Source organism: Populus nigra, chromosome 6 (genome assembly GCF_951802175.1).
Source record: "Populus nigra chromosome 6, ddPopNigr1.1, whole genome shotgun sequence".
Taxonomy (NCBI): Eukaryota; Viridiplantae; Streptophyta; class Magnoliopsida; order Malpighiales; family Salicaceae; genus Populus; species Populus nigra.
The window spans coordinates 14,625,674-14,642,581 of NC_084857.1; the positions used below are offsets into that span (position 1 = coordinate 14,625,674).

At 36.1% G+C, this 16,908-nt stretch overlaps 1 protein-coding gene and 1 pseudogene across 4 annotated transcripts; both read right to left on the reverse strand.

Annotated features, from left to right (window-relative positions):
* Window positions 1–5,423: 5,423 nt before the first annotated feature.
* LOC133697303 (pentatricopeptide repeat-containing protein At1g13040, mitochondrial-like) lies at window positions 5,424–6,864 on the reverse strand (annotated as a pseudogene).
* A 1,790-nt stretch (window positions 6,865–8,654) lies between these two features.
* On the reverse strand, window positions 8,655–15,022 carry LOC133695768 (coilin-like). 4 transcript variants are annotated; one of them, XM_062117714.1, is made up of 14 exons: window positions 14,464–15,022; window positions 14,307–14,371; window positions 13,914–14,183; window positions 13,535–13,690; window positions 13,263–13,418; window positions 12,379–12,448; window positions 11,589–11,666; window positions 11,151–11,346; window positions 10,975–11,015; window positions 10,251–10,448; window positions 9,921–9,992; window positions 9,685–9,834; window positions 9,144–9,306; window positions 8,655–9,031 (listed from the first exon to the last, which is right to left on the reverse strand). In XM_062117714.1, the coding sequence occupies exons 1-14, from the start codon at window positions 14,638–14,640 to the stop codon at window positions 8,844–8,846; spliced, it is 1,980 nt and encodes a 659-aa protein (XP_061973698.1). In that variant the 5' UTR covers window positions 14,641–15,022; the 3' UTR covers window positions 8,655–8,843. The 4 variants fall into 4 exon arrangements, with proteins under 4 accessions (XP_061973698.1, XP_061973696.1, XP_061973697.1 ...); XM_062117712.1 differs by having other exon boundaries at window positions 11,151–11,382; XM_062117713.1 differs by having other exon boundaries at window positions 11,163–11,382; window positions 14,464–15,021.
* Window positions 15,023–16,908: the final 1,886 nt, after the last annotated feature.

Consider the following 16,908-nt stretch of genomic DNA (forward strand, 5'->3'; position numbering starts at 1 on the left):
TATTACGTAACTTTCATTGATGATTTCAGCAGAAAGGTATGGGTCTACTTTCTGAAAAATAAATCTGATGTGTTCGAAACATTCAAGAAGTGGAAGGCTATGGTTGAGAATGAATCAGGTTTGAAGTTGAAATGCTTAAGATCTGATAATGGAGGAGAATACATTGATGGAGGTTTCAAGGAGTATTGTGCTGTTAATGGTATCAGAATGGAAAAGACCATTCCAGGCACACCACAACAGAATGGCATTGTTGAAAGAATGAACCGGGCCATCAATGAACGAGCTAGAAGCATGAGGTTGCATTCAGGGCTACCTCAAACATTCTGGGCTGACGCAGTTCATACTGCAGTTTACTTGATCAACCGTGGACCATCAGTTCCTTTGGAGTTCAGATTGCCCGAGGAAGTATGGAGAGGAAAAGAGGTACAACTCTCTCATTTAAAGGTCTTTGGGTGTGTTTCCTATGTGCATATAGATTCTGATGCTCGCAACAAGCTAGATGCCAAATCCAAGAAATGTTTCTTCATTGGCTATGGAGATGAAGAATTTGGATTTCGGTTCTGGGATGATCAGAACAGAAAGATTATCAGAAGCAGGAACATGATCTTCAATGAGAAAGTTTTGTTCAAAGACAGATCAAATGCAGAAACAGATATGACTGATTCAGATACAAGTCCATAAAAATCTGAATTCATCAGATTAGAAGGGCTTCCTGATGTTACTGAGCAGAACAAAACTCAAGAGTCTTTACAAGAAGATTCAAGCACATCTGTACCCACCACTACACAAGACGATGCAGAGCCAAGTGAACCAATTGTTTATGTTCGCAGGTCTTCAAGGACTATAAAGCCCCCACAACGGTTCACACTTCTACTGAATTATATTTTACTGACAGATGGTGGTGAGCCGCTAAGTTATGAAGAATCCTTACAAGATGGAAACTCAAGCAAGTGGGAGTTAGCCATGAAGGATGAGATGAGTTCGTTGCTGAAGAACAAGACTTGGGAGCTAACCACACTGCCTAAAGGAAAGAAGGCTTTGCAAAACAAGTGGGTCTACAGAGTAAAGACTGAGCATGATGGAAGCAAACGGTTCAAGGCAAGACTTGTTGTAAAAGGGTTTCAACAAAAGAAAGGAATTGACTACTCTGAGATATTTTCTCCAGTTGTGAAGCTTACAACAATCAGAGTTGTTCTGGGGATAGTAGCAGCAGAGAATTTACATCTTGAACAATTAGATGTAAAAACAGCTTTTCTTCATGGAGAATTGGAGGAAGACATTTACATGCAACAACCAGAGGGGTTTGAAATACCAGGAAAGGAGAACCAAGTCTGCAAGCTAAAGAAAAGCCTATACGGTTTGAAGCAAGCTCCAAGACAGTGGTACAAGAAATTTGACAACTTCATGTGTAGTTCGGGATACACAAGATGCCAGGCTGATCACTGTTGCTATGTCAAACATTTTGACAACTCCTACATCATTCTACTATTATATGTGGATGATATGTTGATTGCAGGATCCAACATTGAGGAGATTGACAAGCTGAAACAACAATTGTCAAAACAGTTTGAAATGAAGGATCTGGGAGCTGCTAAACAAATACTTGGCATGAGAATCATCAGAGATCAAGACAAAGGCATACTAAAGCTTTCACAAACAGAGTATGTCAAGAAGGTTCTCAGCAGGTTTAGTATGGATAATGCTAAACCAGTAAATACACCTCTGGGGAATCATTTCAAGCTCAGCAAAGACCAGTCACCAAAAACTGAGCTAGAAAGTGGATACATGGATAAGATTCCATACGCCTCAGCTATCGGCTCTTTGATGTATGCTATGGTCTGTACCAGACCAGACATTGCCCATGCAGTGGGAGTTGTAAGCCGATATATGAGCAATCCTGGAAAGCAACATTGAGAGGCGGTGAAATGGATCATGAGATACTTAAAAGGTTCATCAGAGACATGTCTTACTTTCACAGCTGGTGGTTTGAAACTTGAAGGTTTTGTAGACGCTGATCTAGCAGGAGATGTTGATAGCAGAAAGAGCACTACAGGATATGTATATACTCTAGGAGGGACTGCTGTTTCCTGGAGTTCTACCTTGCAAAAGATCGTCGCTCTTTCAACAACAGAAGCTGAATATGTTGCAGTCTCAGAATCTGCAAAAGAGATCGTATGGCTGCAGAGTTTTCTGAAAGAATTGGGCAAGATGAAGGAAAAGGGTACTTTGTATAGCGACAGTCAGAGTGCAATCTTCCTTGCCAAGAATCCAGCATTTCACTCCAGGACGAAGCATATTCAAATCAAATATCACTTCATCCGACAATTGCTAAACGAGGAGCAACTGATGCTAGAAAAGATCTGCGGAAGCAAGAATCCAGCTGACATGTTAACCAAAGGAGTTACTCTTGATAAACTGAAGCTATGTAAAGCTTCAGTTGGTCTCAGAGATTAAAAGACAGATCTAGCACCATTTGTGTCCAAGTGGGAGATTGTTATGTATGGACACAAGATAGTGGTAGTGGCAGCCATGTCAAGCATGGCTGCTGTCAAACATGGCTGCATGGTAAGAGTCAATGGTGGGTGCCTAAACAAAGAAAACGGTGGCCACCATAATTGACTAAATAAAGAAGATTGTCTCCCATATCAGCTATAAATAGAGGGTGCTATTGAGAGCTGAGATGTGAGACGTAGCAGAGAGAACAGATTGAGAACAAGAGAAAAACACAGAGAGAGAGCTAGGGAGAGTTGAGTTGAGTTGAGAAGAATTTTCTCCTCCTCCTTGTTTTGATTGTATTGTTTCAAGTTTGATTAATACAAACCAGTAGCTCCGTGGAGTAGGTAAGTTGCCGAACCACGTAAATTTGTGTGTGTTTGATTGCTTGAATGACCCAACATAGGGTTACGAAAATAAAGGCAAAGAGAGTTGGCCTGGAATCTGTAAACCATGCATGAAATTGTCTCGGAATTGGCTGGGATTCCGGACGTTAATACTATCTTCTGCTCCCTAAGAACAGTTTGGTCACAATACAATATAGGAATTCCCAATCTTGCATTTCTCTTCCCACTGGAGCAATGATAAATGATTAGAAACAATCTACTGCAGAATGTCCAGCAAATTGGAGAAAAGGATGGCCTCTGTATATCCAGGGAAATTTTAGGTGCCATAGCTGTTCTTATAGTAAGCGATAGAACTCGCAGTAAAATTTAAATCATACAAGAGAGGATGCGTTCAATTTCTTCTAGCCTATGGATAATAAATATCATGACACTGTAAAGCTCTATTTCTGACCTGAAGCGGCCAGCAACAGGAGTCCAGGGTGCTTCTAAGGCACACCAGGTTTGAAAAAATGCTGAGTGCCATAAGAGAAGCCCCGCTTCACAAGCGACCAGTTCTTAAGTTTAATGTCATCGTCGTTGGAGGCCCTTCTATTGGAGTCACAGTTTCAGCCCTGAGCTTTCCTCAGAATGTAGTGTTTTATTAAATTCAGATATCGGCAAAAAGGGCAGCCAACAACTATTTGGACAACACGAGAAAACCTCAGCTCCATTCCCTTTTATTAGCTCATCTCCTGCAAGATCCAGAGAAAATAGTAGCAAGATTTAGCAACAGTCATCTCACATATGATATCTGACTTCAGTTTTGTTTTGATTTTAACATGATATGACTTAGAATGGATTGCCAGGATGCCACCTTGATGGAGAACCAATTCTGCCGAGATTTTAATGTTCGTTTTTGTGGGCTCGAGCCCCCCGGTGTGTGGGTTCTCTCAAATAGGCACCAAAACCCTAATAGCATCCTTTTTAAATAAGTAAAGTCAACAACAATTAAGAGAAGAATCCCAACCAACTTAAACAACTCAAATAAAACAAATATTAGAACTTCTTTCTCAGTATAATTGGTTCTCCATCATTTTTTCCACTACCACCCTGTCCTACAGCACACCTTTGACACCTATAGGATTTGAGAAACCATACCTCTGTATCTGGATTATAAAGCTTGAACTCAATCATTAGTGATCCTGGATGTCTGACACTGTTGAGGAAACCTAATCACACTGAAGAAACATGAATAGTTTGTTAAGTGGGTGGGAGAGAGATCGTAAGACATTCTTTAATACAAGAACACTGACATGTCACCATTATTTCTACCCTCGTGATGAGAGACAATGTTTTATATGGAAGGGGATAAATCTTACAAGGATAAGCCCCATGTTCTTCGAAGCATCTGACTTCAAAGCACCAATCCCATCATGCACTGCATATTTTCAGTTAAATGTTACTTGACAACATTTCAAGTGAAATTATCCAAATAGTGAAAAGTCACTCAGAGAAAAAAAAAGAAGATAGTCATGAAACCACATTCTTGCTGTGTCCATATCCCTTTTCTTCATATCATTTCCCGTTTCGTACATAACCAGCAGAAAATTAGAATTAATTGTATGTATGAATGCAAAAAAAGTCCAAGAAAAGACTGCGGCCCAAACCTGAGAGCCCTGTTATTGCAATTCGCGAAGAAGCCAATGGAATAGCAGCAATATAGGCATGCTAAGATGTACTCCAAGTCTCCAACCACACAGAAGACTCCAAAACTCGGGCTTTGTGATTGACTGAAGAGGGGAAGAGAAATACCAGTAAGATGAAGGGACAATCTATGTTGTTCGGTTGCTTATCCATTAAGGGCACAAGCAGAAACAGTAAGAGATTAATGTGACACAGTGAACTCGAGTCAGCATTATACATGTTAGCAATGCACTTGCTCGGTAATATTGAAAGCCTTTGGAACCATTTCCTGATGAAAATTAGAATTTGTACAAAAATAGACCTGCAACCTTTAAGGGCCATTTGCAAATTCATACCACTCTACCAAAGAGCATGCAGTCATTTTCAAATTCAGTCAATGGCACAACTGATCGGTTGGCCCAATAACTAGTTAGCATCAGTAATAGGCACTGGAAAATGTGGTGCCTAAGAATCACTAATGGCTTGCAAAACAGTAAACTCTCCATTCCATCACGTGAACAAGGATTGCTTGATAAAGATCTGGAGCATGGTAATGGCAGGTTTAACAGGATTTCTTGCATCTAAGAGCCATCATTCGTCTGTGGTCATTTTGCAAATAATCGCCTATTAAAATCACTCCACTTAACCTTCATAATTGGCATTAGAAAAGAAGAAGAGTTATTGAATTTAAATTTCCAGCCACTGTAATTCATAATCGCCATCATACAAAAATTTCCGGATTCCATAAAGTTTGCAGAAGATGGGCACTTAAGTCCAGTGCAACCAGTGGTATTGCACAATTGAGAGGCACTATGTAGGCATTGAATACTACAGAAATCACCAATACCAATAACAAATAATCCAGAACTGGCCCAATAGAATATCATTCCAATAAAACTTTTTGTTATTGTATCAGTCAGCACGCGAGCGCACAAACACACGCACACACAGAGGGTCTGGAGATGGAAATTATAAAATATACAAACCATTTCTCATTTCAATGAAGGTTCTCTTGATAGGATGGCATTGATCAGTGTTTCAGATACAGCTCTGTCGAGAGTAAAGCCCTTCTCCATCATCTGGTCCCACACCCTGCAAGCATCTGAAAGCTTCTTTCCCCGTATAAGAGCTCCAATGATCAACTTACGAGTCACCTCGTCAGGAAAGGATCCACTTTGCAGCATTTCCTTGTATAGATGCATACCTTCACCTACTCTCGAAGATTTGCAAAATCTATTTATATGGGCATTATATGAAACCACATCAGGAGTATTACCCTTTTCTATCATATCATAGAAAATGCTGTAAGCCATCTCAACTTTCTCATTCTTGCAGTGGTGATCAATGATTGTTGTATAAGATATACGATCAGGCAAAGGCCCATTCCTGCCATCAAATCAAGAAGTTCTTTCTTATATCAGAACTACCTTCTCTAAGAAAAGCTTTTTTAAGTATTGTGAACGTTACTACATCTGGGGCAATCCCCTTTCACCCCATTTCCTCAGCTTAAAGGCCCTTCTGGTATCGCAAATACTGCAAAATTCTTTGATAAAAGTATTGTATGAAGCAGCATCGCAAAACCCTTTTGGATTCATCATGGTCACCATAAATAGATAAGCTTTATCCGGGTGATGAGCTTTACAAATTCCCTTAAGAAGCTGATTATAGCTAATAGCTATATACATTAGGTTCTATCCCGCTACTCTCCATCTTCCATCTTCGTCAACAACTTCGCCTCCTCAAACATAAACTCATCACAATAATAATTCAACAACACATTGTATGAAACCAAATCTGGCTTGCACCCATTCCTCCTCATAAAAGACATTATTGCCAGCGCCTAATCAATCCCACCTGCTCTACCAAACCCACAAATCAATGCATTATAAACCAATGTACTAACCTCAAACTGACAACCACTAATTACACCAATAACAAGCTCATACGCTAAATCCACTTTCCCCCCATCACACAACCCAACAGCAAGCGCCCCACACGCCTTATTATCTGGTCTGATCCCTTCATCTAGCATATTACGCCAAACTGAACAGCACCATCAACTTTCTTCATTTTACACAAACCATCAATAATAATAGTAAATGTTACAGCATCAGGCTAGTCTCAGTCACCGTTTGTTTAGGAGGTTGCGTCAGCATTTACAGCAAAATACAGGTGCAACCTATTTGGTAATGTCAAAACACATTTTATAGTGTACGTAGGATCCATGCAGATTTTATTTAAATCGCAAGTTCACACATAAAGCAGCTGAGAGTTTTACTCTCCGCTGTTCACTTAAGTGAACAGTGGAGAGTGAAACTCCATTGTTCTGGCCGGACCAGGTCCGATCCAAAGCTAAATGCATTGAATTGAGTTTGATCAAGTTAAAAAAAAATTATTTTTATTTTTATTTTTAATTGTGTTTTATTTAAAAAATTAGAAGGAGATCACTTGATGACATAACATTTACAGAATTTGATCGTAATCTTAATTTTGTTCTTACCGGGTCCGATCCAGTTAAAAAAAATCAATTTTTATTTTTATTTTTAATTGTGTTTTATTCGAAAAATTAGAAGAAGATCGCTTGATGACGTAACATTTGCAAAATTTGATCGCAATTCCAATTTTTTTCTTGATGATATTTTACCTGTTATTGTTGCGCACTTAAGAAACTAAGAAAATTGTAGTCCTTGTCTGGTGGATTTCGTACGTGATGAAATTGTAGATTGTTTAATGAAACAATAAAAAATATTTGATATCAATATTATTTATTTAATGATGTAATAGCAGTAGTTAAATCTACAATATTTAAAATAAATTGTGTATATATATATATATATATATATATATTATTTTATAATCTTAATTTGAAAAATATTCTTTTAACCAAACACATTAAACTATTTTTGTTCAACCTCAATTTCAACCATAGTTTTAACCAAATATATATAAATATCAAACCAAAATCAATTAAAAATAATTTTTTTCAAATCATAACCGCAAAAACTATCACAAAATATTGAACGGTGAGCTCATGGCATTGTCAATACAAGAAATGGAAAGCTGAAGTAAACTTTTACATGAAGAGAATTTGTGAAAATGAAGAGAAGCTGTAGTAGTAGTAGTAGTTTCTTTTAGCTGAGCTCTAGCTGGTTTCGATGGAGAAAAGAGAAGGGGAGAGGGTCGAGAGAGAGAAGCTAGGCCCAGAACAAAACAACATCTGTTCGGTTTTTTTTTTTTTCAATATCTTCTCTTTTTTCTTTTTTATTTCAAGTCGAAATTTAGATTTCTATTAAATTTCAAAGAGAGAAGGGACGACTTAAAAGGTATGCGAATGGTTTATATAGTAAGTGAATTTATTTTTTATATCAACATTCTATATTCAAGTCTAAATATTAATGCACCCGTTGATGAGGATATTAAAAATCCTCTTCAATCACTCTCTTAAATTGAAAAACCAAACAATTGTAATTTTAAAAAAAAAAAACTAAAGGAAAATATATTATATATTTATTTTTTTATTTTTTAAAATTTATTTTTAATATTAACATATCAAAACAATTAAAAACATCAAAAAAAAATAATTTAAAATAAAAAAAATTCAAAAACACTTTTATACCTAAAAAAATAATATTTGAGATTATAAAAGTAGTTGGTTTTCAAAAAAAAAATTGTTTGGAAATATATATAAAAAAAATTAAAATAATATTTTTTTATTTTTTTAAATTCATTTTTAACATTAAAATATCAAAATAATCTAAAACTGTAAAAAAAAATAATTTTAAATCAAAAAATTTTAAAAACGCAAAAAAAAAAAAAAAGCATGAAAAAACACTCTCCATGTTGATATTAACACCTTCCTCTAAGAAAGAGACGTCAAGTTCGGAGAAAAAGACACCTGTACCCACCTTCACCAGTCAAACTCTCTTCAGACCCCCTTCAGTCGATGCAGGTCAACAAATACAAACCTTTAATAGGAGTACCCATCTCCTTTGTTCATCACTGAAGTGCTTACTCTAAAATTGCGATATGATCTCTTTTTTTTTCTAATTCAACAAAAAAAGCGCATTCCTATACGGAGAAAGCTGTGATTGAATGAAGATCTCAAAGCAGCATAAAGGAGAAAATTGACAGAAAGGAGTTCCACTCGGGCACTGCAGTTGAAGGTAAGAGACGACACTATACAAAAAAGTTGAGCCATAAATATCCCTTGCATGTTTCCATTACATGTACCTCAAGCAAAATTTAGCATCATCAGTGAAATGCTCACCCACCTTGTGGTTGCAAAATTATGTGGATAGCAAATGCACAGCCACGCTACTCGATTCATTCATTCTGTGCTCGTCAAAATTCATTTTGTGCTCTTAATAATGCAACTGTTGGACCCAATGCGCTGCCCCTCAAGGCCTTATAGGACCATGGGCTCCTGCCTGAACTCTCAGGTTTTTTACAGCTATCTTCCTGAGATAGCCATGCCTTCTGTGCTGTCAAAGCCTGGTTAGTTTCTTCCCATGGATTATGTTTTCCGTTTTCTGAAGTACAAGAAAGGTAAGTAAGCATGTTTACATTGATCGTATTGTTATCATTGCTCTTTGCACCCATCATTAACCCGACTCTTGATGTAAAAATAGTTGGAAGTAATACCTTGACCAGAAGTACCAGCTTCGTGGTTGTTGTTCAGCTTGAAACCAGTTCCAGAATCTTGATCCCTTACATGGACTTCATTAGATCCACCAGTAACTGATTTTGCTGACTTTAGATTGCCATGGTGAACAAGGCGAACTTCAAAAAGTGCCGAAAACTTTATCTGGAGAAGAGCTTCACTTGTCAACTATCTTGATTGAGAAGGACAAACAAGAACAGTTTGGCCTAAGGTAACTAAATCTATCATTTAGGCAACTGCAAACTAGACCACAGCCCAAGACTTAATCTAATAGCCTGAACGTTATGTGAATCAGTGAAATAACATAAAATTTCCACGAACTAGTCGAATCCCATTTGTCAAACACTTCAAAACTGAAAAACTGAAGAACTCCACCTTAATCAATTTAGTCAGATCCCTCAAGTTTTTGGAAGCACATTCAAATTCTGTGTTCACTAAACATAGAAACACACACCGAGACACCCACCTAAAAGAAAAAAGAAAACATACATATATAAGAAATGCAATGCAGGGCTGACATACCTCTAAGGAACCATCTTCCTGATAAGGGGATGTTTCTGGTAGTGCATCAGATGCCTCATCATCTATCTTCTCAGGAATTACTGGATATTCTGGTACTTGGGCCAGCATAACTATATTGGATTCAAGATCATATTTTGATACCTTTCCAACCTATGGACAGAGAGAATATGATGAATGGTATGCTCTGCCAATAAATAATGAGTTGAAGATCAGTTTTATTACACAAGAAGCCCTACACGGTATGATGAGAGCTCAGGGGTCCAGGATGATGACAGCTCAACCAAACGATAAGCAATTACATCACCTTCCTGCAAAAATCCAAGAATAACTAGATGCTTTGGCCTCCATACGAGAAACAAATTTGGACTATGCTCTTTGCAAATTAGGAAACTTTCAAGACAAATACAAGTTTGAGAGATCAATCAACAGATCCAGAGTAGGTCTTAAAAGTAAACTAGCAGTCACTATCACCATATAAAGCCCAGTTGCCACTGTTTATTTTCTACAATAGAAAGATATAGATATCAATGCAATGAATGGCAAATGAAGTTTTAACAAAAACAAACCTTTGGCAAGCTAGCATAGAGTGGAAACTCTTCAAAGTTGGTGCAATCATATACAGGTGTCTGTTCTTCAATAGTAAGACTGCTGTAAGACTCTTTCTTGAAATTGTTATAATCATTCCATTTACATGACACCACTTTCTCTTTACCCCACTTTTGGCCCTTCTTTTTGCTTGTTATTCCATTCCACTGAAATCTTTCCTGAAGCAGGACACGAAAACAGAAATTCAACATCGATTGAAGCTAAGAAAAAGTGATGCCATGACAACATACAAGTGTAGCGCACACAAAGCATTTTTTTTACAAGGAGCACACACAAAGATATTGTAAGAATTTGAAACTACAAATAGCAGAACCTGTTGACTAATTTATAAAAACAACCATCAAAATCCTATTTCACTGCAGTTCCAAAAAATTACAACAAACCATTTGTGTAGAACATTTTAGCACTCCCCCAGATACACCCTCATAAAGCATGGTATAATTGTAAGGCATGTGGAAGAGAAACAAGATTATAGAGATGTTGGGCACAAACATCTTAGTACTTACAAAAGTAAAAATATGCGGGAGTGCTAAAATTTTCTAATGGTTGTAATTTTTAATTACAAAACTTAAATGGATAAAAGAAATGCATGCTAGAATATATCTCATCAAGGTATTTAGTATTCAAAACATGAGTCTAGAGACAGATATGCAGTAAAAAATTAAATGGATAAATGAAACATACAATAGAAACGTGATTTTGCGGCACAGCATGATCAGAATCCCCTGGAACAAGAAGCAAGTAGGTGTGTCACATGACTGAATGGTGTATTTACAGTACACAAAATTGTTAATCATTTGGAACAGCCTTGTGATAAAATATAGAACTCTTCAGCCACATAAAAGGAAGAAAAGACACGCCAAGCATTAGACCTTTCCTGAGCGGCTCAAAACGAATATGTCCCGGCCTGATCACTACGGGAACAACATCACCCTCTACATCACTATCTTGCTCTCCCAATTGGTTGTCTTCCCTGAGTTTTTCTTCAGAGGTTTTCTGACTTCCTGGTTCAGGTGATTCTCCAGAAACATTCTGATTATCCTTTTCAGATGATTGCTGATTGATATTCAAAAGCAACTCCCTCTTATTTTGCTGTAAAATTCAACATAAAGCAGAGCAGTGTAGCTAAGAATTTTCCCGCCAACAGCACCCAGGTATGTGTGTGTGTGTGTGTGTTGTGCAAGTGTGTGTGCTTAACCTAAAACCTGCTCCAAAGACCGTCCCCAAAAGCAAAACAGCTAAACCACATGAATACACTTGGAATAACCGGGTTGGAAACTTAAAAAACACCAACGTACTGCTTTCTTTTCAGCTTTGAGTTGTTCCTTCAACCATTGCCTCTTGGCCTTTTTACGCCTAGCACTTCTACTGGGGCACTGACAAGAAAGGGAAATGCAAGTGTTAGAATCGTTGCTTGCATAGGGAGGCCAATAGCCTCTGGCTTGAGCCCCTTGGTCCCCTGGTCATACTTGCAAGACCCCTAGCCTAAAAGTTCAGATAGCTTTAAATGATAAAAATTAACTTTCAAGTATGCAAACGCTCTATTCCCTTTCTTGTCCTTTTCTTTCACAATTACCATTAAAGTTCGTGCTAAATTGTCCCTTTGTGTTCTGTAAGGGAATCATAACTATACATGCATTGCTCCTCTATGGAAAGAAGGGAATGTATAGGAATACATGATATCATTTCTGTAGAGTTTTATGACCACAAGACACATCAAAATTGACTCTGACAATTTAGCTGCACTAGCTCCTTCATAAATACATACAAAATCATGGTTGTTTTCCATCAGAAAGAGAGCTGAGCTTACACACGCAAACATTCACAGAACATGTTTAATACTATGCAATGGGTGGGGTTTAGCCAAGTTTTAATAACATGTTATAGGAACAAAAATGACTCAGCCTTAACATTATTCAAATTTAATTTGATACCAGTAGACTTTTTTGCACAATGAAAAGGTGCAGGTGGCAGAAATCATTACATCATGCTGAATTTCACCCAATTCCTCGATGAAAGACTACAGCACATCTCAGAATTAAAAACACAAATGTTAGCCATATGTTCAGTAAAATGATAGATCAAAACCTTTTTAGATCCAGAAAGTATATGTGATGCATCCACACTCCCATTTCCATTTTGTTCAGGCTGGCAAGACCTACAATGCAGAAGGGTAAAGAGATATTCAGTTAGCCAAGTAAAAATGAGGAAAAGAATTGAAGACATCATGAGCTATAAAGATGCCTCCCCTCATGAACAAGCAATATTATTGCACAGTCATGTAATACAGGAGAGACCAATCATCATATCATGTTTTCACATTTCTAGAAAAGTGGATCATAAATATCAAAATATGAGTAGAACTTCAACTGAAAGTTCTAGTATAGGAACTAGACAAGACTTGGAAATCTTCTTTATCTCTAAATAGCATGTTCCTTGCGTTGGAAATAGCTCCTTGTTAACTTCATTGAGGTACATCCCACTCACCGAACAACGACACACAGACAACCATGGAAAGTTGTGGTCAAGATTGGCAATGAAAAGACAGAATGCCTTAAAAGCCTTGGAACTAGTCCAGTGAAGTTGATTTGGAATTGCTGATCCAAAACTTAGTAGCAACTTTTTTTTGGAAAAGGGACACTTACTACAAATGTCACTTATGCCTACCTTATTGCATTAGGCTTCTATTTAAGCAATCCTTCAATGCTGTATATGATCCTAGACCCATCAAATGATGTTCTGGGATAGGTCATACCCATTCCCATTCCACGTGATCATAATAATTGGAATTCTAGGTAACATGAACATGAAGTAACACATAGCTCAAATCTTACCAGTGCCACCAACAATGAATGATGATGAAGAATATCTCATAGGTTTTTTTTATATATAAATAGGAAAATCTTATAGTTAGAAACCTACTAAGGAAGAAAAACGTGGTTATGTGTGAATAAGGATCTTACAAAACTTACTTCTGTGCACTAATAGTAGCTTCTGTACTCTTGCTACTTCTTTCATCTGCTTTAAAAAAGCTCAAAGTGCCATTCTGCCCTGCACAAACACTTGTCACAACATTTTCTGAAACTTCCATACATTTTTCAGCACTAGCAGATTTAGTTTTCTTCCTCCTGCAGTGTATAAGTTTCCAGAATTGAGTGCAAACCCAAAAGTTCTAAGAGAAATTGTAAGAATTTTACAGTTAAAAAGGTGCACTAATTGGCACTAAGAAATTTACAAAACTTACTTCTTAGTGTCACGCATAGCTTTCCTACTCTTGCCACTTCTTTCATCAACATCAACAATGCTCAAAGTGCCATTCTGCTCTGCAGAGACATCAGTCACTACATTTTCTGAAACCTCTAGGCATTTTTTAGCACTAGCAGATTTGGTTTTCTTCCTCCTGCAGTGTAGAAATCCCATTATATAATGATTTTACAAGAAATCATTCTAAACCAGCTACTTCATCTTTGAACTTGTTTTGAACACAATGAAATTACTAGCTGGAGTCTCTAGACTACAGATACGCTACAAATAGCGCAAAACATGTGTCTGTGTAACATAAGATACACATTAAAAAATTCTTATTTTTCACCCCATTTTGAGAAGTAGCACAGAAACCATACTTTGGGCTGTGAGCATCCTTTGATGCCTTTCTCTTCTTCGAAACTGCTTTCACTTCTGGACTATTTTCGACATCCTCCACCTCTGCAGCAACATCCACCTCTTGTTCACTTTCATAGCTGTCAGATTCCTTTTCAAATTCCTCATTCGCAAGCAGATTCGTGCCTGTGGTTACCGGTGGCTTGTCAATTATTTCCACCACGTTCAACGAATCATTCAGCCCATCATCTATCTTGATAATTTCAGTAGCCGTGCCACCTTTCTTTATCACTCTGTTACAGATATTACATTATAATATAAATAGCACTAAGTGTTATTTTCCACAGAAAAATAATATATATATACACACACACACACACATTAACTAACCTGGCAATATATAAAATTTAACTAACCTGACAATATCTTTATCCTTCAGAATACAAGTGGACTCAAAAGGCGGTAATACAAACCCTTCCATCTGTAACCGTAAAATAAAATCAGAAGGAAGAAAAAGAATTTTAAGGACTGCTAAAAAAAATGCAATTTATTAAAGAGAAATTACATACTTACAGAGAGGAAGAGGCCGCTGGGGCATGCATTGTGGAGGTCGAACACCTGGAGGATATGGGAGGAGAGATCGGAGATGGTTTTGTGTTGGGGTTTTAATAGAATCCAGCACTTTCTGAGTCCTTCCGTCGTCGTAGTCAAAGCGTTGTCGAGCACTAAGCGAAGCCTGACCGTCTCCATCGCCCAGCGATTGAAGAGAGAGAGGGGCGGAGGCAGGGAGGGAAAATTTCAAGCAGGAATGGGGTTGCCAAGATCGGCACTTTTAAACCATCTTTCTCAGTAGCTTTGGGGTTTTGAAAACAGTACTGTAAAATGTCAGATTTTACAAGAGCGCGTGTACCTTCTAAAAATCCATGGCTGAGCTGGTGAAGAGCTGCGAGTGAAGATTTATGCTCTCTATGTTTTTCAATGCGAATTTCTCTGCTCATTAATATTGATGGCCATTGCAGAGCATGCCTTGTTATCGAAAGCCTTCTTCAGCGAGTAAAGATTTATACATGATTTCTACAGCATTCCAAACACACTTTAATGTGTTACATCAACCTCTTATCATTATTTTGCTAAATGATCCAAAAGCACATCGAATTTTCGAAGAAGCTGACATATATAACATGTTAATTTTTATGGTTTAAAAATATTTTTAAAAATATTTTATTTTTTTATTTAAATTAATATTTTTTTATGTTTTTATATTATTTTAATATGTTGATATCAAAAATAATTTTTTAAAAATAAAAAAATATTATTTTAATATATATATAAGTAAAAAACACTTTAAAAAATAACTGTAATCACACTTCTAAATACATTAATAGGCCTGTAAATTATTTTTTGTGTCATGTTAAAAAATATGTTTTTAACAACTTTTTTTGATAAATAATAAGTTCTTTCAACTGATTTTTTTAATAGTGAACGAATACAAAGGTCATATGATAATCTTAAAAAGTAATATGTGTCCCACTAATTTCTCATACGCATGTCGTGTTTTAGAACTAGTATATGATTTTTAGTTAATGTTGAAAAAATGTTATTTGTCAAAAATTAAATTATATTTTTTAAACAATTATAGCTCTATCTTATTTTGACTGAAAATTTAAAATGCTTCTAGGTAGTGTTTGGTTATTGTTTTATAGTAGAAAGGAAGAAGATTGGAGATAGTAGAGATAAAATAAAAAAGAAGATTTCACGACCCGAACCCCAGGTCCATGACCAACAACATAAGAGCAGTGTTGCGGGGACATCCCAGATGCGCTGAATTTGAGAACATACATATAATAAAACCAAAATCATATAAAATCATGCAACATTTCATAAATCTTTTAAAATATGATATTGTTCAAAGTAATAAAATCAATAATAGTTCAAAAATTCCCATCATCAATTAAAATAAAAACAATAACCCATATACTTATTATATAGTCAAAATCCAAACTTTAAATAAAACAATATAATAGTGAAGCATCTAAAATATTGAATCAAACTAAAAGAAAAGTCTTGCGAAAACAAGTAAGACATGTCGACCAAAAAATGAAGTATAAACTCTTAATCAAGATCAACTTGCTAACAGAAACTAAGAATCTAAATATAATTGAAATGGATGGGTAAGTTTAACCAACTCAGTGAGGAAATAACATTTAATATATATTTTAGTTATTTATGAATATAAGTCATCAATTGTGATGATATAAAAATAAGAGAACAAAACTAAACATATTAACATAAAGTGATGAAATACATGTAAAAAATCAGATGACACTCGAAAGTGACTAGATGACACCCGAATGTGTGGAAGGATAAGTTGCCTTAGGCGAGTGTATCTCTCACTAGTTAAGTATACACATATGAAATGCATAAAGACTAACTACTTTTTGTTAGTATGGAGTTTCTAACAAACATACCAATATCAAGACATAATAATTATTCGCATGAATATCCAAAACAAATGAAAGTCATATCAAATATAATTTGATTAAATAGAACGCTAGTGCAAAATCAAGAATGAATGAGTACTTAGAAATAAAACAACATGTATATATCGATATATAAGAAATAATTGATTGTACTTATCCTAATATTAACATGCATATATTATTTATATTACATGCACATTAAAGATTATCTCATTAATCTGGAAAACAAAAACAAAAGGCAAACGAATGTAGAATCAGAGACTACTAAATATTTTTATGAGGAACATTAGCAGAACTCATAACGAATACAAAAAAACACTAAAAAACCTCAAAGCAAAGTAGTATGAAAGATTAAAAAATCTAAGCTTAGAGTCTAAAAATTAAATATGAGGCCGAACTATTTCACTCAATTAATTTCGAACATAACTCAAACTAATCGAACCTAACAGACTCAATTAATCACCACTGCATGGTTAACTAGTCAACTGAATTAACCAACAAGTTGACTACTACACAAATCAATCAGTTGGTCAATAGC

Coding starts and splice junctions, on each gene's coding strand:
- LOC133695768 (XM_062117712.1), bottom strand. CDS start 14,640: ATGGAGACGGTCAGGCTTCGCTTAGTGCTCGACAACGCTTTGACTACG. Junction 14,372..14,463: donor CCAGCGGCCTCTTCCTCTCT/GTAAGTATGTAA, acceptor TTACGGTTACAG/ATGGAAGGGTTTGTATTACC. Junction 11,667..12,378: donor TACTTTCTGGATCTAAAAAG/GTTTTGATCTAT, acceptor CTTTCTTGTCAG/TGCCCCAGTAGAAGTGCTAG.